Here is a 23,586-nt window from a genome sequence, read left to right on the forward strand (position 1 = left end):
TATTACACTAAAAGTGTAAAGCCCCTCCCCTTCAGCCTATACACCCCCCGTGCTGCTACGGGCTCATCAGTTTTTATGCTTTGTGCGAAGGAGGTCAGACATGCACGCATAGCTCCACAGCTTAGTCAGCAGCAGCTGCTGACTATGTCGGATGGAAGAAAAGAGGGCCCATAACAGGACCCCCAGCATGCTCCCTTCTCACCCCACTCTTGTCGGCGGTGTTGTTAAGGTTGAGGTATCCATTGCGGGTACGGAGGCTGGAGCCCACATGCTGCTTTCCTTCCCCATCCCTCAATTAGGGCTCTGGGTGAAGTGGGATCCTAATCGGTCTCCAGGCACAGGAGACCGTGCTCCATCCACAGCTCCTGAGGACCCTGCTGGATAGGAGCCGAGTATCGTTCAGGGACATGGCCCTGCTACTTTGAGGTACTCTGTGTCCCCGTGGGGACCGCGCACAGCAACACTCCAGCATTGCTGGGTGTGCTAGTGCACCGGGGACAGCAGCGCTGACTGCGTTTGTGCCATTACACACTTCAGCGTCGCTGAGTGTGTTCGTGTAGGGGGACTGCCGCGCTGACCGCCGCTGCCATGGTTATCACTGCGGCGCGGCTGGGACTGTTAGTGCGCCGGGGACTTCCGCGCCGACCGCGCTTATACGGCGGCCGCGCTTATAACTCGAGTCCCCGGCTTTTGCGGCCTAGTCTCGTTTTCTTCCCGCCCCCAGCCCTGCCAGTCAGGGGAAGGGCGGGACGCTGTACAGGACGGCAGCACTGAGGGCTGGAGCATGCTTTGCATACTCCACCCCCCTCACTCTGCACAGTGGGGCACCAGTTCCCGCACTTTTCTGGGTCACGCCCACGGCTCCCTCCTCTCCTCAGGACGCCGGCAGCCATTCCTCTCAGCTCTAACGCTGGAGAGGAGAGACAAGCTCAGGGAGACCCAGGCAGGATTTCTGGTGCCCACACAACCGCTTTGCGCAGGCGGTAAGCAGCACCTGTGGTGCTGGCCCCACTAGTGCAGAAGTGTACTTATAGATTATATGATTATAGACTATACTTTACACTGTATGGTGCACTGTTGATTTTTGTCTATATACCCTCCTGTATTGCTCAGAGGAGACAACAGCATGTCGTCCACAAATAGCAAGGGTGCCAAAGCACAGACTTACTATGCTGCCTGTGCAGCATGTACGGCTATACTGCCGGCAGGTTCCACTGACCCTCATTGTGTGCAATGCTCGGCCCCTGTGGCACTTTCTCAGCCGGAGCCTCTGCTAAGGGTGGCCCAGGGAGAACCACCTGTTAACACTGTCCAGGTGACAGGGACGGAGTTTGCAGTTTTTACTGAAAGACTTTCTGAGACTATGGCTAAGATATTAGAAGCCTTGCAGTCCAGGCCGGCATCTCAAGCCAGGGGCACTGTGGAATCATTGCCCCCTGGTCCCCCTCAGTTGGAACAGCAATGTCCTCCCGGGGTGTCTCATGGATCCCAGGGTGAGGTCTCTGACACGGACCGCAGCCCCAGACCGATTAAGCGAGCTCGCTATGAAATACCCTCGACATCATCACAATGTTCAGGGTCTCAGCGAGAGGACTCTCTGTATGATGAAGCGGAGGTAGCTGATCAGGATTCTGATCCTGAAGCCGCTCTCAACCTTGATACTCCTGATGGGGACGCCATAGTGAATGATCTTATTGCGTCCATCAATGAAATGTTGGATATTTCTCCCTCAGCTCCTCCAGTGGAGGAGTCAGCTTCTCAGCAGGAGAAATTCCGTTTCAGGTTTCCCAAGCGTACAAAGAGTATGTTTCTGGACCACTCTGACTTCAGAGAGGCAGTCCAGAAACACCGAGCTTGTCCAGATAAGCGTTTTTCCAAGCGCCTTAAGGATACACGTTACCCTTTCCCCCCTGACGTGGTCAAGGGCTGGGCTCAGTGTCCTAAGGTGGATCCTCCTGTCTCCAGACTGGCGGCTAGATCCATAGTTGCAGTGGAAGATGGAGCTTCACTCAAGGATGCCACTGACAGACAGATGGAGCTCTGGTTGAAATCCATCTATGAAGCTATCGGCGCGTCTTTTGCTCCAGTATTCGCAGCCGTATGGGCACTCCAAGCTATTTCAGCTGGTCAGGCGCAAATTGACGCACTCACACGTACGTCTGCGCCGCAGGTGGCGTCCATAACCTCTCAAACGTCGGCATTCGCGTCCTACGCTATTAATGCTGTCCTGGACTCTGCGAGCCGTACGGCGGTTGCAGCCGCCAATTCGGTGGCAATACGCAGGGCCTTGTGGCTGCGGGAATGGAAGGCAGATTCGGCTTCCAAAAAGTGCTTAACTGGATTGCCATTTTCTGGCGACCGTTTGTTTGGTGAGAGATTGGATGAAATCATCAAACAATCCAAGGGAAAGGAAACATCCTTACCCCAGGTCAAACCAAAAACACCCCAACAGAGGAGGGGACAGTCGAGGTTTCGGTCCTTTCGGGGTGCGGGCAGGTCCCAATTCTCCTCGTCCAAAAGGCCTCAGAAGGATCAGAGGAACTCCGACGCATGGCGGCCTAAATCACTGCATCAGCGCTTCTTGCGCTTCGCCATAGGAGACGAACACCTTCAGTTCGCGGCACTGCCGTTCGGCCTGTCGACAGCCCGAAGGGTTTTCACCAAGGTCATGGCTACAGTAGTTGCGGTCCTCCACTCTCAGGGTCACTCAGTGATACCTTACTTAGACGATCTGCTGGTCAAGGCACCCTCTCAAGAGGCATGCCAACACAGCCTCAACGTTACTCTGGAGATTCTCCAGAGTTTCGGGTGGATCATCAATTTCTTTTTCGCTCCTAATTGGGAGACCCAGACAATTGGGTGTATAGCTACTGCCTCCGGAGGCCGCACAAAGTACTACACTTAAAAGTGTAAGGCCCCTCCCCTTCTGGCTATACACCCCCCCGTGGGAGCACGGGTCCCTCAGTTTTTGCTTTGTGCGAAGGTCAGACACGCACGCATAGCTCCACTATTTAGTCAGCAGCAGCTGCTGACTATGTCGGATGGAAGAAAAGAGGGCCCATACAGGGCCCCCAGCATGCTCCCTTCTCACCCCACTTTCTGTCGGTGGTGCTTGTTAAGGTTGAGGTACCCATTGCGGGTACGGAGGCTGGAGCCCACATGCTGATTCCTTCCCCATCCCCATTAGGGCTCTGGGCGAAGTGGGATTTTACCGGTCTCCAGGCACTGAGACCGTGCTCCATCCACAGCCCCTGGAGAAGCCGCTGGATATGGAGCTGAGTATCGTCAGGGACATGGCCCTGCTCCGTCAAGGTACTCTGTGTCCCCGTGCATACGCGCGCACACCGCAGCATTGCTGGGTGTGTTAGTGCGCCGGGGACAACAGCGCTGCTGCGCTTGTGCCATTTCCTCACTTCAGCTTAGCTGAGTGGGTAGACTCAGGGAGAACGGTCGCGCCGGCCGCTGGGACTGCGACGCGGCTGGGACTTGTGGTGCGCCGGGGACTTCCGCGCTGACCGTGCATATATCACGGCCGCGCTTATTACTACAGTCCCCGGCTTTTGCGGCCTAGTTCGTTCGTTCCCGCCTCCGCACCTGCCAGTCAGGAGGAGGGCGGGACGCTGTACAGAGCATCAGCGCTGAGGGCTGGAGTCTTTTTTACATACTCCAGCCCTCACACCAGGCACAGTAGGACGCAGTTTCCCGCACTTTGTTTGTGGCACGCCCACGGTCCGCCCCTCTTCACTGAACGCCGGCAGCCATTCCTGCCTGCACGCTGAGCTGCAGAGGGGAGACGGGGAGACCCAGACACGGGATTCTACGGCCTCATACCCGCTGTTCAGCGGGCGGTAAGCAGCCCTCAAGGGCTCACCCCCACTTGTGCCGTTTGTATACTGAGTATTTTGTGTTTGCAAATACTTTGTACTGTACGGTCGCTGGTGATTCTCGGCTATATACCCTCCTAGATTACAAGGAGGCAACAGCATGTCGTCCGCAAAACGCAAGGGTGCCAAGGCACAGACATTATATGCTGCCTGTACCGCATGTGGGGCTGCTCTACCGGCAGGTTCCACTGACCCCCATTGTGTGCAGTGCTCGGCCCATGTGCAACTTGCACAGCCGGGGCCTCTGCTGGACGTGACCCAGAGTGTACCACCTGTGAATGCTGTCCAGGTGACAGGAACGGAGTTTGCAGCTTTTGCTGACAGATTGTCTATGACCATGTCAAAGATTCTTGAAACATTGCAGTCTAGACCAGTAACTCAGACCATGGACACTGTGGCATCATTGCTCCCTGGTCCCCCCCAGCTGGAACACTTCCAAGCTCCGGGGGTGTCACATGCACCCCAGGGTGACGATTCTGACTCAGACAACAGTCCCAGACAACCTAAGCGGGCTCGTTATGAGGGGCCCTCAACTTCGTCTCACTGGTCAGGATCCCAGCGGGACGAATCTATGGGTGATGAGGCGGATGTAACTGATCAAGATTCTGATCCTGGGACCGCTCTCAATCTGGATACACCGGATGGTGACGCCATAGTGAATGATCTTATAGCGTCCATCAATAGGATGTTAGATATTTCCCCGCCAGCTCTTCCTGCGGAGGAGGCAGCTTCACAGCAGGAGAAATTCCATTTCAGATATCCCAAGCGTAAATTAAGCACTTTTCTGGACCACTCTGACTTTAGAGATGCAATCCAGAAACACCACGCTTATCCTGAGAAGCGGTTTTCTAAACGGCTTAAAGATACACGCTATCCTTTTCCCCCTGACGTGGTCAAGGGTTGGACCCAGTGTCCCAAGGTGGACCCTCCAATCTCCAGGCTTGCAGCTAGATCCTTAGTTGCAGTGGAAGATGGGGCGGCACTTAAAGATGCCACTGACAGGCAGATGGAGCTCTGGCTGAAATCCATCTATGAAGCTATTGGAGCGTCGTTGGCGCCAGCTTTTGCAGCCGTATGGGCACTCCAAGCCATTTCAGCTGGGCTTATACAAGTCGACTCGGTCACACGTACATCTGCCCCGCAGGTGGCACCATTGACCTCTCAAATGTCTGCATTCGCGTCTTACGCGATTAATGCTGTCCTGGACTCTACGAGCCGTACGGCGGTGGCGTCAGCCAACTCCGTGGTTTTGCGCAGAGCCCTGTGGTTGAGAGAATGGAAGGCAGATTCTGCTTCCAAGAAGTGCTTAACCAGTTTGCCTTTTTCTCGCGACCGATTGTTTGGGGAGCGTTTGGAAGAAATCATTAAACACTCCAAGGGTAAGGACTCATCCTTACCTCAACACAGACAAAACAAGCCCCAACAAAGGAGGGGTCAGTCTGGTTTTCGGTCCTTTCGAGGCTCAGGCAGGTCCCAATTCTCCTCGTCCAAAAGGACTCAAAAGGATCAGAGAGGCTCAGATTCTTGGCGGACTCAGTCACGCCCAAAAAAGACAGCAGGAAGAACCGTTACCAAGACGGCTTCCTCATTACTTTCAGCCTCCTCTCTCCGCATCCTCGGTCGGTGGCAGGCTCTCCCGCTTTGGCGACATTTGGCTGTCACAGGTCAAAGACCGTTGGGTGAAGGACATTCTGTCTCACAGGTACAGGATAGAGTTCAGCTCTCGTCCTCCAACTCGTTTCTTCAGAACTTCCCCACCGCCCGACCGAGCCGATGCTCTGCTGCAGGCGGTGGCCGCTCTAAAGGCGGAAGGAGTGGTGACTTCCGTTCCTCTTCAGGAACAAGGTCACGGTTTTTACTCCAATCTGTTTGTGGTGCCAAAGAAGGACGGATCCTTTCGGCCCGTCCTGGATCTAAAGTTGCTCAACAAACACGTAAAAACCAGGAGGTTCCGGATGGAATCTCTACGCTCCGTCATAGCCTCAATGTCTCAAGGAGATTTCTTAGCATCAATAGACATCAAAGATGCTTATCTTCACGTGCCGATTGCGCCAGAGCATCAGCGTTTTCTACGCTTCGTTATAGAAAGCGAACACCTGCAGTTCGTAGCGTTACCTTTCGGGCTGGCAACAGCCCCTCGGGTCTTCACCAAGGTCATGGCAGCAGTAGTAGCTGTCCTGCACTCGCAGGGTCACTCCGTGATCCCGTATTTGGACGATCTACTTATAAAGGCACCCTCTCAAGAGGCATGCCAACACGGTCTGGACGTGGCACTGAAGACTCTCCAGAGTTTCGGGTGGATTATCAACTTTTCAAAGTCAAATTTAACCCCGACCCAATCACTAACATATCTTGGCATGGAGTTTCATACTCTCTCAGCGATAGTGAAGCTTCCACTGGACAAGCAGTGCTCTCTGCAGACAGGGGTGCAATCTCTCCTGCAGAACCAGTCCCACTCCTTGAGGCGCCTCATGCATTTCCTAGGGAAGATGGTGGCAGCAATGGAAGCAGTCCCTTTCGCGCAGTTTCATCTGCGCCCTCTACAATGGGACATTCTCCGCCAATGGGACGGGAAGTCGACGTCCCTCGACAGGGATGTCTCCCTCTCTCAGGCAGCCAAGGACTCTCTCCGATGGTGGCTTCTTCCCACCTCATTGTCAAAAGGAAAGTCGTTCCTACCCCCATCCTGGGCGGTGGTCACGACAGATGCGAGCCTATCAGGGTGGGGAGCAGTGTTTCTTCACCACAGGGCTCAGGGTACGTGGACTCAGAGAGAGTCCACCCTTCAGATCAATGTTCTGGAAATCGGAGCAGTCTATCTTGCTCTGCGAGCCTTCCAACAGTGGCTGGAGGGCAAGCAGATCCGGATTCAGTCGGACAATTCCACAGCGGTGGCGTACATCAACCACCAAGGGGGAACACGCAGTCGGCAAGCCTTTCAAGAAGTCCGGCGGATTCTGACGTGGGTGGAAAACACAGCATCCACCATATCCGCAGTTCACATCCCAGGCGTGGAAAACTGGGAAGCAGACTTTCTCAGTCGCCAGGGCATGGACGCAGGGGAATGGTCCCTTCACCCGGACGTGTTTCAGGAGATCTGTCGCCGCTGGGGGATGCCGGACGTCGACCTGATGGCGTCACGGCACAACAACAAGGTCCCGGTTTTCATGGCACGGTCTCACGATCACCGAGCTCTGGCGGCAGACGCCTTAGTTCAGGATTGGTCGCAGTTCCGACTACCTTATGTGTTTCCACCTCTGGCATTGTTGCCCAGAGTGCTCCGCAAAATCAGGTCCGACTGCCGTTGCGCCATTCTCGTCGCTCCAGACTGGCCAAGGAGGTCGTGGTACCCGGATCTGTGGCATCTTACGGTAGGACAACCGTGGGCGCTACCAGGCCGTTCAGACTTGCTGTCTCAAGGGCCGTTTTTCCATCTGAATTCTGCGGCCCTGAACCTGACTGTGTGGCCATTGAGTCCTGGATCCTAGGGACCTCAGGTTTATCTCATGATGTTGTTGCCACCATGAGACAGGCTAGGAAACCATCCTCCGCCAAGATCTACCACAGAACGTGGAAGATATTCTTATCTTGGTGCTCCGCTCAGGGAGTTTCTCCCTGGCCATTTGCATTGCCTATTTTTCTTTCCTTCCTGCAGTCTGGGTTGGAAAAAGGTTTGTCGCTTAGCTCCCTTAAAGGACAAGTCTCTGCGCTATCCGTATTCTTTCAGAAGCGCCTGGCGCGACTTCCTAAGGTACGCACGTTCCTGCAAGGGGTTTGTCATATCGTTCCCCCTTACAAGCGGCCATTGGAACCCTGGGATCTGAACAAGGTTCTAATTGCTCTCCAGAAGCCACCTTTCGAGCCTATGAAGGAGATTTCCTTTTCTCGGCTTTCACAGAAAGTGGCTTTTCTGGTGGCGGTCACGTCTCTTCGGAGAGTGTCAGAGCTGGCGGCGGTATCTTGCAAATCTCCCTCCCTGGTGTTTCACCAAGACAAGGTAGTACTGCGTCCAATTCCAGAGTTTCTTCCCAAGGTGGTATCTTCCTTTCATCTCAATCAGGATATCACTTTACCATCTTTGTGTCCGCATCCAGTTCACCAATTTGAAAAGGGTTTGCATCTGTTGGACCTGGTGAGAGCACTCAGGATCTACATTTCCCGCACGGCGCCTCTGCGCCGTTCGGATGCACTCTTTATCCTGGTCGCTGGTCAGCATAAAGGGTCGCAAGCTTCCAAATCCACCCTTGCGCGGTGGATCAAGGAACCAATTCTTCACGCCTACCGTTCTGCTGGGCTTCCGACTCCTTCTGGACTGAAGGCCCATTCTACCAGAGCCGTGGGTGCGTCCTGGGCATTACGGCATCAGGCTACGGCTCAGCAGGTGTGCCAGGCGGCTACCTGGTCGAGTCTGCACACTTTTACCAAGCATTATCAGGTGCATACCTACGCTTCGGCGGATGCCAGCCTAGGTAAACAAGTCCTGCAGGCGGCGGTGGTCCACCTGTAAGAAAGGGCTGCCTGACAGCCCGATCACGAGGTATTCTTTTACCCACCCAGGGACTGCTTTTGGACGTCCCAATTGTCTGGGTCTCCCAATTAGGAGCGAAAAAGAAGGGAATTTTGTTTACTTACCGTAAATTCCTTTTCTTCTAGCTCCAATTGGGAGACCCAGCACCCGCCCTGTTTTTTCTTAGGGTATTTGTTTTTCGGGTGCACATGTTGTTCATGTTGATAAGTTACGTTCTCCGATATTGTTTATCGGATTGAATTTGTTTTTGAAGCAGTTATTGGCTTTCCTCCTTCTTGCTTTTGCACTAAAACTGAGGGACCCGTGCTCCCACGGGGGGGTGTATAGCCAGAAGGGGAGGGGCCTTACACTTTTAAGTGTAGTACTTTGTGCGGCCTCCGGAGGCAGTAGCTATACACCCAATTGTCTGGGTCTCCCAATTGGAGCTAGAAGAAAAGGAATTTACGGTAAGTAAACAAAATTCCCTTCTTTCCAAAGTCAAATCTGACACCGGTCCAATCGCTGACATATCTTGGCATGGAGTTTTCATACTCTTCCAGCGATAGTGAAGCTTCCGCTGGACAAACAGCGTTCACTACAGACAGGGGTGCAATCTCTCCTTCAAGGTCGGTCGCACCCCTTGAGGCGCCTCATGCACTTCCTGGGGAAGATGGTGGCAGCAATGGAAGCAGTCCCTTTCGCGCAGTTTCACCTGCGTCCACTTCAATGGGACATCCTACGCAAGTGGGACAGGATGCCGACGTCCCTAGACAGGGACGTCTCCCTCTCTCAGGCAACCAAAGCTTCCCTTCGGTGGTGGCTTCTTCCCACCTCATTATCGAAGGGGAAATCCTTCCTACCCCCATCCTGGGCGGTGGTCACGACGGACGCGAGTCTGTCAGGGTGGGGAGCAGTTTTTCTCCACCACAGGGCTCGGGTACGTGGACTCAGAAGAGTCCTCACTTCAGATCAATGTTCTGGAGATCAGGGCAGTGTATCTTGCCCTAAAAGCGTTCCAGCAGTGGCTGGAAGGCAAGCAGATCCGAATTCAGTCGGACAACTCCACAGCGGTGGCTTACATCAACCACCAAGGTGGGACACGCAGTCGGCAAGCCTTCCAGGAAGTCCGGAGGATTCTGCTGTGGGTGGAAGCCACAGCATCCACCATATCCGCAGTTCACATCCCGGGCGTAGAAAACTGGGAAGCAGACTTTCTCAGTCGCCAGGGCATGGACGCAGGGGAATGGTCCCTTCACCCGGACGTGTTTCAGGAGATCTGTTGCCGCTGGGGGATGCCGGACGTCGACCTAATGGCGTCACGGCACAACAACAAGGTCCCAACATTCATGGCTCGATCTCAAGATCACAGAGCTCTGGCGGCAGACGCCTTAGTTCAGGATTGGTCGCAGTTTCGGCTTCCTTATGTGTTTCCTCCTCTGGCACTGTTGCCCAGAGTGTTACGCAAGATCAGGGCCGACTGCCGCCGCGCCATCCTCGTCGCTCCAGACTGGCCGAGGAGGTCGTGGTACCCGGATCTGTGGCATCTCACGGTCGGCCAACCGTGGGCACTGCCAGACTGACCAGATTTGCTGTCTCAAGGGCCGTTTTTCCATCTGAATTCTGCGGCCCTCAACCTGACTGTGTGGCCATTGAGTCCTGGATCCTAGCGTCTTCAGGATTATCTCAAGAGGTCATTGCCACTATGAGACAGGCTAGGAAACCAACGTCCGCCAAGATCTACCACAGGACGCGGAAAATATTCCTGTCGTGGTGCTCTGCTCAGGGGTTTTCTCCCTGGCCATTTGCCTTGCCCACTTTTCTGTCCTTTCTTCAATCCGGATTGGAAAAGGGTTTGTCGCTAGGCTCCCTTAAGGGACAAGTCTCTGCGCTCTGTGTTTTTTCAGAAGCGCCTGGCCAGACTCCCACAGGTACGCATGTTCCTGCAAGGGGTTTGTCACATCGTCCCTCCTTACAAGCGTCCGTTAGAACCCTGGGATCTGAACAGGGTGCTGATGGTTCTTCAGAAACCACCGTTCGAGCCAATGAGGGATATTTCGCTCGCACGTCTTTCGCAGAAAGTGGTTTTTCTAGTAGCAGTCACCTCACTTCGGAGAGTGTCTGTGTTGGCAGCGTTATCATGCAAAGCTCCTTTCCTGGTGTTTCACCAGGACAAGGTGGTTCTGCGTCCGGTTCCGGAATTCCTCCCTAAGGTGGTATCCCCTTTTCATCTCAATCAGGACATCTCCTTACCCTCGTTTTGTCCTCATCCAGTTCACCAATGTGAAAAGGATTTGCACTTGTTAGATCTCGTGAGAGCACTCAGACTCTACATTTCTCGTACGGCGCCCCTGCGCCGCTCGGATGCACTCTTTGTCCTTGTCGCTGGCCAGCGTAAAGGGACACAAGCTTCCAAATCAACCCTGGCTCGGTGGATCAAGGAACCAATTCTCGAAGCTTACCGTTCCTCGGGGCTTCCGGTTCCCTCAGGACTGAAGGCCCATTCTACCAGGGCCGTGGGTGCGTCCTGGGCCTTGCGACACCAGGCTACGGCTCAGCAGGTGTGTCAGGCAGCTACCTGGTCGAGCCTGCACACTTTCACGAAACACTATCAGGTGCATACCTATGCTTCGGCAGATGCCAGCCTAGGTAGGCGAGTCCTTCAGGCGGCAGTTGCCCACCTGTAGGACTGAGCCGTTACGGCTCTATTATGAGGTATTATTTACCCACCCAGGGACTGCTTTTGGACGTCCCAATTGTCTGGGTCTCCCAATTAGGAGCGACAAAGAAGAAGGGAATTTTATTTACTTACCGTAAATTCCTTTTCTTCTAGCTCCAATTGGGAGACCCAGCACCCGCCCCTGTTTTTGTATACACATGTTGTTCATGTTAAATGGTTTCAGTTCTCCGATATTCCTTCGGATTGAATTTACTTTAAACCAGTTTATAATTTTTTTCCTCCTTCTGGCTTTTGCACCAAAACTGATGAGCCCGTAGCAGCACGGGGGGTGTATAGGCTGAAGGGGAGGGGCTTTACACTTTTAGTGTAATACTTTGTGTGGCCTCCGGAGGCATAGCTATACACCCAATTGTCTGGGTCTCCCAATTGGAGCTAGAAGAAAAGGAATTTACGGTAAGTAAACAAAATTCCCTTCTTTTTTTGTAGGATCGGATGCACACGGAAGTTCTTCCATGTGCCATCCGATCCTACACAAAAGACATTGAAAAGATGGTCCTGTCCGTGGGTCCGCAAAAAAAACAGGAACTGACCAGGACAAATGGATCGGTCATGTGAATGTACCCTTATTCAGTACACTATATGGTAAAATGAATGGTGTCATTCAAAAGTACAACTTGTCCCGCAGAAACCAAGCCCTCATGCACCTATATTAATGGAAAAATAAGTTGTGGCTCTTGGAAGAAGGGAGGGTAATAAAAAACCCCGAAATATTGCCATGATGTGAGGGGGGGGGGGGGGTAAGCGCATTCATGAGTGAGCAGTAATACCAGATAAAGGACTTGCGGGTTCTTAGAAGGGAAAAATAATCACTCTTGTTCCCTAATTTTGGACATGTTGCAATCCAAAATACAGTCAAGATTAAACTTTTTTTTTTTCCTTTCTTTTTGTCCCCCCCCCACCGCCCCATCTTCATTTCTTGTATTAGGAGGTTTTTGAACAGTCTATTGGAAAGTCACCCAGTGCATCTCTGTCAAGTCCAACAAGAAGTTCACCTGCAAAATCTTCTCCAGCTTTGACAAAACGTGCGAGAGTGCAAGGCTCACCAGCCAAGCAATCTAAAAGTTTATCACCAGCTAAAAGATCAGTCTCCAAGACCTCATCTGCTGCGTCTCAGGCCTCTGCTGCAATAACGCCTGTAAGAAATTCTCCAGCTAAGAAGTCTACAGTGAAAACTCCATTCTCTGCCAAGTTAACACCGCTTAAAAAATCTCCGTCTGCAAGGTCACCTGGCAGGTCTCTGTCCCGAAGTCAAGATGGTTTATCTCTTACACCTATTTCCACTACACCAGTAAATACACCGTCCAAAAGGTCCCCAGTGGCCAGGTCACCTACTCCAGCCAGGAGGTCCCCAGTGGCCAGGTCGCCTAGTCCAGCTATGAGCTCACCAGTGGCCAAGACACCTAGTCCGGCCAGGAGGTCCCCTGTGGCCAGGTCGCCTAGTCCAGCCACGAGGTCCCCAGTGGCCAAGACACCTAGTCCAGCCAGGAGGTCACCAGTGGCCAAGACACCTAGTCCAGCCAGGAGGTCCTCAGTGGCCAAGACGTCTAGTCCAGCCAGGAGGTCCTCAGTGGCCAAGACGCCTAGTCCAGCCAGGAGGTCCCCTGTGGCCTGGTCGCCTAGCCCAGCCACGAAGTCCCCAGTGGCCAAGACGCCTAGCCTAGCCACGAAGTCCCCAGTGGCAAAGACGCCTAGTCCAGCCACGAGGTCCCCAGTGGCCAGGACGCCTAGTCCAGCCACGAGGTCCCCAGTGGCCAGGACGCCTAGTCCAGCCACGAGGTCCCCAGTGGCCAGGACGCCTAGTCCAGCCACGAGGTCCCCAGTGGCCAGGACGCCTAGTCCAGCCACGAGGTCCCCAGTGGCCAGGACGCCTAGTCCAGCCACGAGGTCCCCAGTGGCCAGGACGCCTAGTCCAGCCACGAGGTCCCCAGTGGCCAGGACGCCTAGTCCAGCCACGAGGTCCCCAGTGGCCAGGACGCCTAGTCCAGCCACGAGGTCCCCAGTGGCCAGGACGCCTAGTCCAGCCACGAGGTCCCCAGTGGCCAGGACGCCTAGTCCAGCCACGCGGTCTCCAGTGGGCAAGACGCCTAGTCCAGCCACGCGGTCTCCAGTGGGCAAGACGCCTAGTCCAGCCACGCGGTCTCCAGTGGGCAAGACGCCTAGTCCAGCCACGCGGTCTCCAGTGGGCAAGACGCCTAGTCCAGCCACGCGGTCTCCAGTGGGCAAGATGCCTAGTCCAGCCACGCGGTCCCTAGGGGCCAAGACGCCTACTTCAGCCCGGCGGTCCCTAGTGGCCAAGACGCCTACTTCAGCCCGGCGGTCCCCAGTGGGCAAGACGCCCACTTCGGCCAGGCGTTCGCTAGTGGCCAAGACGCCTAGCCCAGTCAGGAGGTCCCCAGTGGCCAAGACGCCTACTTCGGCCAGGAGGACCCCAGTTGCCAAGACACCTACCTCGGCCAGGCGGTCCCCAGTGGCCAAGACACCTTCTTCAATACGGAGGTCCCCAGTGGCCAAGGCGCCCACTTCGGCCAGGCGTTCGCTAGTGGCCAAGACGCCTAGCCCAGCCAGGAGGTCCCCAGTGGCCAAGACGCCTAGCCCAGCCAGGAGGTCCCCAGTGGCCAAGACGCCTAGCCCAGCCAGGAGGTCCCCAGTGGCCAAGACGCCTACTTCGGCCAGGAGGTCCCCAGTGGCCAAGACGCCTACTTCGGCCAGGAGGTCCCCAGTGGCCAAGACGCCTACTTCGGCCAGGAGGTCCCCAGTGGCCAAGACGCCTACTTCGGCCAGGAGGTCCCCAGTGGCCAAGACGCCTACTTCGGCCAGGAGGTCCCCAGTGGCCAAGACGCCAACTTCGGCCAGGAGGTCCCCAGTGGCCAAGACGCCTACTTCGGCCAGGAGGTCCCCAGTGGCCAAGACGCCTACTTCGGCCAGGAGGTCCCCAGTGGCCAAGACGCCTACTTCGGCCAGGAGGTCCCCAGTGGCAAAGACGCCTACTTCGGCCAGGAGGTCCCCAGTGGCCAAGACGCCTACCTCGGCCAGGAGGTCCCCAGTGGCCAAGACGCCTACCTCGGCCAGGAGGTCCCCAGTGGCCAAGACGCCTACCTCGGCCAGGCGGTCCCCAGTGGCCAAGACGCCTACCTCGGCCAGGCGGTCCCCAGTGGCCAAGACGCCTACCTCGGCCAGGCGGTCCCCAGTGGCCAAGACGCCTACCTCGGCCAGGCGGTCCCCAGTGGCCAAGACGCCTACCTCGGCCAGGCGGTCCCCAGTGGCCAAGACGCCTACCTCGGCCAGGCGGTCCCCAGTGGCCAAGACGCCTACCTCGGCCAGGCGGTCCCCAGTGGCCAAGACGCCTACCTCGGCCAGGCGGTCCCCAGTGGCCAAGACGCCTACCTCGGCCAGGCGGTCCCCAGTGGCCAAGACGCTGTCCCCGGCCACTCCATATGTGAAGGGCCGATTCTCTGTTTCACGTATAGATACACCACCACAAGAGCTGCCAGCTTCACTGACCCCAAAGATATCTCGTAAATCACTATCCGTGAAGAAAACTCCTCGAAGAAGTCGCAAACTTGACGCATTTGAACTTATTCGTTCCAAGAGGAGAAGTGGTGCCACAGAAGCCAACCTGCTTGGTAAGTCTGTATACATTTAATGGACATAACAAGCACTTAAGTTTTGTAGTTGTGCGTCAGATTACATTTGGAAATGTACTTTCTTTATTGGCTTATTTTTTTTTCTTTAGTGTCTAAAACATGGGCTGATGTCGTGAAAGTTGAAGCAGCAAAATACCAAAGGACAATTAACAAACCTGTGCAGAAAATAGTGGCTGTAAAAAAGAAACTTAAGCCTAAGGTATGTGGTGGGCTTTTTATATATATATATATATATATATATATATATATATATATATTTTTTTTTTTTGTATTATAATACAAATATATAATTATTATAATATTTATTTTTTTCTTGAAATATGACATGCTTTTTTTGCTTTCAGACTCCTATGAAAAAAATGAAGGATGTGACGAGCACAGGGCATGCCAACTCTCCTGCCACAATCCTTGTAGGAAGAGCTCATACACGAGTAGTGAACCTAACCGGATATGTCCCTAAAGTTGTGAGGAACCAGGCTGTGAAACTGGACACTGCCCACGATGAAAGCTTCACTGGTAAGAATTACTGTCAATGTCTTGGTAAATGATTTGCACACTACAAGTCTGATAACACTTTTAAAGGGGTATTCTCAAGTTGACTCTTGAGCAGCTCATAGTAATGTAGTCTCCTTACCTCCTGGTTTCGGGCAGGGCGGGCTCTCCTCCTTGAGTGACAGCTCTATTGACTAGTGCTGTAGTATTAGGCTATGTGCACACAATGCGTTTCTGATGCCTTTTTGGGTGTAGGTTTGACACAAAACTGGATGCTTACCCTTATGCCAGCAAAGTCAATGTGCTTCTAAAGTGTTGTGCACATGTTGCTTATTTTTTCCTTGCAGATTTGGTGCAAAAAACAAACTGCAGCATGTGTCAGTCAATTCTTCCTGCGTTTTTGACGGCGTTGTTCCAGCCCAAATGCATGAAAACTGCGTGCAAGAGCACATCAAAAACATGCTGTTTTGTATTCTGCCAGGAAGGGATTTAGCGCAGAAATTTCTGCAACGTGTGCCATAGCCTTAATAGAACTATAAAGCTCAGCACAAGTTCTGCTGTAACATATTCAGCCCGCTGTGTTTTTTCCATGAGTGGGGTTAACGGGAATATGTCAGCAGGATTTACCACTACAATTTAAATACCGCATTTCTTTATCGTTCCTTTGGGAGACCCAGACCTTGGGTGTTTAGCTTCTGCCTCCGGAGGACACACAAAGTACTACACTTAAAAGTGTAGCTCCTCCCTCTGAGCTTATACACCCCCTGGTGAGCCAGTCCCAGCCAGTTTATCACTTTGTGTTCAGGAGTCATACATCCACACATGCATTCTCATATGATTTTTTCCTTTTTGGAATGAGATTGAAGAAGTGCGGGTCCACGCCTGGACCCACGGCATGTTCCTTCTCACCCCACTGTGTCGGTGTTGTTGTAAGGTTGATTCCAAGGCTGGAGCCTTACGTGCCGTGCTCCTTCACCATCCCTCCTGGGCTCTGGCTTGAAGTGGGAGCCAGCGCGGTCTCCATGCCTGGCTGGAGACCGGTCTCCATCCGCAGCCCTTTAGGACCCTGTTGGACCAGAGCACTCATCCCCAGGGACCTGGCCCTGCGTCTCAGCAGCTAAGTACCTGAGACGTTTATATGTTGGGGGTCCCTGTGCTTTATTGTATGGGGAGAGTGTGCTTACTGTATTTATCTTGGCATTTCCGGCGGGTTCTCTAGCTGTCGCCCGAGAACCGCGCCGATGGTGCCTGCGCGTCGGCCTCGCCGCTCAAATTTAGGCCCCGGCTTTGCCGGAGGCCTAGTTTCTGTTCACTGCCCTCGCATGTCACTCATGCAGAGGGACAGGTTCGGCTCCTCCCGGCGGCCGTTCTACACAGGGGAGGGACACTCCCCACTGCTGTGCGTGTCTCCTCCCCTGTAGGTCTCTATGGCCCTCCAGATCCCGCTCTCCTCCCAGAGTCTCGCGTACCTAGGGATGCAGTTCGAGACTGTCTGCTCTAGTGAAGTTGCCCGTAAACAAACAGCAATCTCTCCGGCTAGCGGTGCGCTCTCTTCTGAAGCCCCGCCGTTATACTCTCAGGCGTCTGATGCAGGTGCTGGGTCAAATGGTGGCGTCCAAGGAGGCTGTTCCCTTTGCCCAGTTCCATCTGCGCCCCCTGCAGCTGGACATTCTCCGCTGTTGGGACAAGTGGCCTTCCTCCTTACACAAGTTAGTGGCTCTGTCGCCACGGACCAGGAGCTCCCTTCAGTGGTGGCTTCAGCCCCTCTCCCTGTCCCAAGGGCGCTCCTTCGTGGCCCCGTCCTGGGTGATTCTCACCACGGATGCCAGTCTATCCGGCTGGGGAGCGTTATGTCTCCACCACAGAGCGCAGGGCACTTGGACTCCGTCCGAGTCAGTCCTTTCAATCAATGTGCTGGAAACCAGAGCCGTGCTTCTAGCTCTCTTAGCTTTCTTTGTCGCTCCATTGGGAGACCCAGACAATTGGGTGTATAGCTTCTGCCTCCGGAGGCCACACAAAGTATTACACTTTAAAAAGTGTAACCCCTCCCCTCTGCTATACACCCTCCCGTGCATCACGGGCCCATCAGTTTTTATGCTTTGTGTTGACAGATCAGGGCTCTGATTCTGACGCCGCTCTCAACCTTGATACACCTGAAGGGGACGCCATAGTAAATGACCTTATAGCGTCCATCAATCAGGTGTTAGATCTTTCTCCTCCACCCCTTCCGATTGAGGAGTCAGCTTCTCAGCAGGAGAAATTCCATTTCTTTGTCGCTCCATTGGGAGACCCAGACAATTGGGTGTATAGCTACTGCCTCCGGAGGCCACACAAAGTATTACACTCAAAAGTGTAAGGCCCCTCCCCTTCTGGCTATACACCCCCAGTGGGATCACTGGCTCACCAGTTTTGTGCTTTGTGCGAAGGAGGTCAGACATCCACGCATAGCTCCACTGTTTAGTCAGCAGCAGCTGCTGACTATGTCGGATGGAAGAAAAGAGGGCCCATACTAGGGCCCCCAGCATGCTCCCTTCTCACCCCACTTTTGTCGGCGGTGTTTGTTAAGGTTGAGGTACCCATTGCGGGTACGGAGGCTGGAGCCCACATGCTGCTTTCCTTCCCCATCCCCTTTCGGCTCTGGGTGAAGTGGGATCTTACCGGTCTCCAGGCACTGAGGCCGTGCTCCATCCACAGCTCCTGGGAATCTGCTGGACATGGAGCGGAGTATCCTCAGGGACATGGCCCTGCTACGTTGAGGTACTCTGTGTCCCTGTGGGGACCGCGCACGGACACACGGCAGCATTGCTGGGTGTGTTAGTGCGCCAGGGACGGCGGCGCTGCCCGCACTAGTGCCATCGCACACTACAGCTTGCTGGGTGTGTTAGTGTATTAGGGGACTACCGCGCTAACCGCCGTTGCCATTTTTATTTCGGGCGCGGCTGGGACTTGTGGTGCGCCGGGGACTTCCGCGCCGACCAAGGCTTATATGCCGGCCGCGCTTATCACTCGAGTCCCCGGCTTGCGCGGCCTAGTCTCACTTCGTTTCCGCCCACAGACCTGCCAGTCAGGGTAGGGGCGTGACGCTGCACAGCACGGCAGCGCTGAGAGCTGGAGTATGCTTTGCATACTCCACCCCTCTCACTGTGTGCACTGTGAAACCGGCAGCGCTGAGAGCTGGAGTATGCTTTGCATACTCCACCCCTCTCACTGTGTACGCTGTAAAGCCGGATTCCCGCATTTTCTCAGGCACGCCCACGGCTTCCTCCTCTACACAGGACGCCGGCAGCCATTCTTGTCAGTGTTTTCTGTAGCGACAGAAGAGACAAGTTTAGGAATCCCTGGCAGGGATTTGGAGAGTCACACAACCGCTGTGACCAGGCGTTAAGCAGCACCTGTGGGGCTGACTCCACTAGTGCCGAAGTGCACATATACATATATGCTTATTCACTATGCATTGCACTATTTAGCTGCATTTTTGTATATACCCTCCTTGATTGTGCGGAGGACATAACAGCATATTGTCTGTGTAAAACAGAGGTGCAGAAGCACATGTTTTCTCTGCAGCCGGTACAGCATGTACGGCTATATGGCCGGCAGTGTACATAGACCCCCATTGTATACTACGGAGTCTCTGCTAATCTTCCAGGACATGGGGACGGAGCCTGCAGTTTTTACTGACAGATTTTCTGAGACTATGGCTATGATACTAGAAGCCTTGCAGTCCAGACAAGTCTCTCAAATCCATGGCCACTGTTCATTCATTATCCATGGTCCCCCTCGGTGGGAACAACTTTTGAGCTCCGAGGGTGTCATGTGCTTCCCAGAGTGACGGCTCTGACACGGACGACAGTCCCAGACAGCCTGAGAGGCTCACTATGAGCGGCCCTCGACTTCATCGCACTAGTCAGGGTCCCAGCAAGCGGACTCTCTGTGTGATGTGGCGGAGGTAGCTGCTCAAGATCTAATCCTGAGACCGCTCTCAATCTGGATACACCTGATGGTGACGCCATAGTCAATAATCTCATAGCGTCCATCAATAGAATGTTAGTTATTTCTCCCCCAGCTCCTCCAGTGGAAGAGTCAGCTTCATAGCAGGAGAAATTCCATTCACGTATCCCAAGCGTAAATTAAATACTTTCCTTGACCACCCTGACTTTACACAGGCAGTCCAGGAACACCACGCTTATCCAGTTAAGCGCTTCTCCAAACGGCTGAGGATACACGTTATCCCTACCCCCTGACGTGGGCAATGGCTGGACCCAGTGTCCCAAGGGGCATCCGCCAATCTCCAGCTTGCAGCTAGATCCATAGTTGCAGTGGAAGATGGGGCTGCACTTAAAGATGCCACTGACAGACAGAGGGATCTCTGGTCGAAATCCATCTATGAGGCTATCGGCGCGCTGTTAGCTCCAGCATTCGCAGCCGTAGAGGCACTCCAAGCTACTTCAGCTTGTCTTACACAGATGGACACGGTCACACGTACATCTGTTCCGCAAGTGTCATCCTTAACCGCTCAAATGTCTGCATTTGCGTCTTATGCGATTAATGCTGTCCTAGACTCTACGACCCGTACGGCAGTGGCGTCCGCTAACTCCGTGTTTTTACGCAGGGCCTGGGTGTTAACTGAATGGAAGGCAGATTCTGCTTCCAAAAAAAGGGCTTAACCAGTTTGCCTTGTTCTGCTGACCGACTGTTTAGTGTGCGTGAGATGTAATCATTAAACAGTTCAAGAGTAAGGATTCTTCCTTACCTCAGCCCAGACAAAACAAACCCCAACATACCAAGGGACAGTCGGGGTTTTCGGTCTTTTCAAGGCTCGGGCAGGTCCCATTTCTCCTCGTCCAAAGAGGACTCAAAAGGATCAGAGGAGCTCAGTTTCTTGGCGGGCTCAGTCACGCCCAAAAAAGACAGCCTGAAAACCCGCTTCCAAGAGGCTTCCTCATGACTTGCGGCCTCCTCTCTCCGCATCCTCGGTCGGTAGCAGGCTCTCCCGCCTTGGCGATATTTGGCTGTCACAGGTCAAAGACCGCTGGGTGAGAGACATTCTGTCTCACGGGTACAGGATAGAGTTCAGTTCTCGTCCTCCAACTCAATTCTTCAGAACTTCTCCACCTCCCGACCGAGCCGATGCTCTTCTGCAGGCGGTGGGCACTCTAAAGGCACAACGAGTGGTGACCCCCGTTCCTCTTCAGGAACAAGGTCACGGTTTTTACTCCGAATTATTTGCGGTGCCAAGAAAGGACGAGTATTTCCGTCCCGTTCTGGATCTAACACGGCTCAACCAGCTCGTGAACACCAGGCGGTTCCGGATGTAATCCCCCCGCTCCGTCATCGCCTCAATGTTTCAAGGAAATTTCCTAACATCGATAGACGTCAAGGATGCTTATCCCCACGTGCCGATTGATCCAGAGCTCCAGCGTTTCTACGCTTTGTTATAAGACGCGAACACCTTCAGTTCGTAACTCTGCCTTCCGGCTGGCGATAGGCCCACGGGCCTTCGCTAAGGTCATGGCAGCAGTAGTACCAGTCCTGCAATCTCAAGGTCACTCTGTGATCCCGTATTTGGGAGATCTACTTGTCAAGGCACCCTCTTAAGGAACATGCCAACACAGCCGAACGTTGCGCTGGAGACTCTCCAGAGTTTCGGGTGGATCATCAACTTTTCAAAGTCAGATCCGACCCCGGGCCAATCACTAACATATCTAGGCATGGAGTTTCATACTCTCTCAGCGATAGTGAAGCTTCCGCTAGACAAACAGCGTTCACTACAGACAAGGCTGCAATCTCTCCTTAGGATCAGTCGCACACATTGAGACGCCTCATGCACTTCTCACGTAAGATGGTAGCAATGGCGGCAGTCCCTTTCGCGCAGTTTCATCTGCGTCCACTACAATGGGACATTCTCCGCCAATGGGACGGGAGGTCGACGCCCATCGACAGAGACGTCTCCCTTTCTCAGGCGGCCAAAGAATCTCTACGGTGGTGGCTTCTTCTTCGGCGCTCCATTGGGAGACCCAGACGATTGGGGTGTATAGTACTGCCTCCGGAGGCCACACAAAGCATTACACTAAAAAGTGTAAGGCCCCTCCCCTTCTGGCTATACACCCCCAGTGGGATCACTGGCTCACCAGTTTTCTGCTTTGTGCGAAGGAGGTCAGACATCCACGCATAGCTCCACTGTTTAGTCAGCAGTAGCTGCTGACTATGTCGGATGGAAGAAAAGAGGGCCCATACTAGGGCCCCCAGCATGCTCCCTTCTCACCCCACTTTTGTCGGGTGTTTGTTAAGGTTGAGGTACCCATTGCGGGTACGGAGGCTGGAGCCCACATGCTGTTTTCCTTCCCCATCCCCCCTCAGGGCTCTGGGCGAAGTGGGATCTTACAGGTCTCCAGGCACTGAGACCGGGCTCCATCCACAGACCCAGAGAACCTGCTGGATATGGAGCTGAGTATCGTCAGGGACAGGCCCTGCTACATTAAGGTACTCTGTGTCCCCGGGCAAGCGCGCACACACACACCAGCATTGCTGGGAGTGTTAGTGCGCCGGGGGCAACAGCGCGGAGCGCTCGTGCTATTATTCACTACAGCGTTGCTGAGTGACTTTATGTATTGGGAACTGCCGCGCCGGCCGCTGCTGGGTGTTTTTTACATTGTGGCGCGGCTGGGACTTGTGGTGCGCCGGGGACTTCCGCGCTGGCCGTGCACATGGACGGCCGCGCTTATTACTCGAGTCCCCGGCTTTGCGGCCTAGTTTTCGTTTCGTTCCCGCCTCCAGCCCTGCCAGTCAGGGGTGAGGCGGGACGCTGTACAAACAGTCAGCGCCGAGGGCTGGAGTCTGCTTTGCATTCTCCAGCCCCCTTCACTGGACACAGTGGGACGCCAGTTTCCCGCTCTTGTCTGGGGCACGCCCACGGCCTGCCCCTCGTCACACGAGCTGGAGAAGGACGCCGGCAGCCATTCCTGCAAGCAGTCCGAGCTGGGGAACGCAGACATGCTCTGGGCAACCACTCACAGGGCTCTGGCGACCACACACCCGCGTTATAGGCGGGCGGTAAGCAGCACCTGAAGTGCTGACCCCACTAAATACCGAAGTGTCCATTTGTATTTTATGCTTGTATGCTATACACTGCACTGTACGGTCGCTATCTTTGGCTATATGCCCTCCTAGATGGCGAGATAACAGCAGCAAAAAAGCAAGGGTGCTAAGGCACAGTTTTTCTAGGCTGCTTGTATTGCATGTGCTGAAGTGTTCATTTGTACTTATGCTTGTATGCTATACATTGCACTGTACGGTCGCTACTCTTGGCTATATTCTCCTAGAGGGCTGGACAGCAGCAGCAAAAAAGCATGGGCGCCAAGGCACAGGCTTTATAGGCTGCTTGTATTGCATGTGCTGAAGTGTTCATTTGTACTTATGCTTGTATGCTATACATTGCACTGTACGGTCGCTACTTTTGGCTATATTCTCCTAGATGGCCGGACAACAGCAGCAAGAAAGCAAGGGTGCCAAGGCACAGGCTTTCTATGCTGCTTGTATTGCATGTGCTGAAGTGTTTATGCTTGTATGCTATACATTGCATAGATGGCTAGAATACAGCAGCAAAAAAGCAACACAGGCTTTCTATGCTGCTTTTACTGCATGTGATACTGTTCCACTGACCCCCATTGTGTGCAATGCTCCCCTGTAGCACTTGGTCAGCCGGGGTCTCTACTAGAGGTGGCCAAAGGAACCACCTGTGAACCCTGTCCAGGGACAGGGACGGAGTTGCAGTTTCGGCTGATAGATTGTCATGGGATAGAGACTTTGCAGTCCAGACAGGCCATGGGCAATCTTGATTAATGCTCCCTGGCCACCCTCATTTGGAACACGGGAGGACTCTCTGTATGATGAGGCAGACGTAGCTGATCAGGGCTTTGGTCCTGACACCGCTCTCAATCCGGATACACCGGATGGTGACGCCATAGTGAATGATCTTATAGCGTCCATCAATGGAATGTTGGATATTTCTCCCTCAGCTCCCCCAGTGGAGGAGTCAGCTTCACAGCAGGAGAAATCCTTTTTCAGTATCTCATGCGTATATTGAGTACTTTTCTGGCCACGCTGACTTCAGAGAAGCAGTTCAGAAACACCACGCTTACCAGATAAGCGTTTTCTCCAAACGTATTAAGGATACACGTTATCCCTTCCCCCTGACGTGGTAAAGCGCTGGACCCAGGGTCCAAAGGTGGATCCCCCAATCTCCAGGCTTGCGGCTAGATCCATAGTTGCAGTGGAGATGGGACTTCCCTTAAAGATGCCATTGACAGACAGATGGACCTCTGG

General features: G+C 53.9%; 1 protein-coding gene across 3 annotated transcripts in view; it reads left to right on the plus strand.

Moving 5' to 3' along the window:
* The window catches only part of MKI67 (marker of proliferation Ki-67), a 290,198-nt gene that overhangs the window by 114,196 nt on the left and 152,416 nt on the right, over positions 1 to 23,586 (plus strand). For all 3 annotated transcript variants that reach the window (XM_075348448.1, XM_075348449.1, XM_075348450.1), the window contains exons 9-11: positions 12,054 to 14,751; positions 14,862 to 14,971; positions 15,117 to 15,288. In XM_075348448.1, the coding sequence (XP_075204563.1) occupies positions 12,054 to 14,751; positions 14,862 to 14,971; positions 15,117 to 15,288 (2,980 nt within the window). The remainder of the gene's footprint in view (positions 1 to 12,053; positions 14,752 to 14,861; positions 14,972 to 15,116; positions 15,289 to 23,586) is intronic.

Source organism: Anomaloglossus baeobatrachus, chromosome 5 (genome assembly GCF_048569485.1).
Source record: "Anomaloglossus baeobatrachus isolate aAnoBae1 chromosome 5, aAnoBae1.hap1, whole genome shotgun sequence".
Lineage (NCBI taxonomy): Eukaryota > Metazoa > Chordata > Amphibia > Anura > Aromobatidae > Anomaloglossus > Anomaloglossus baeobatrachus.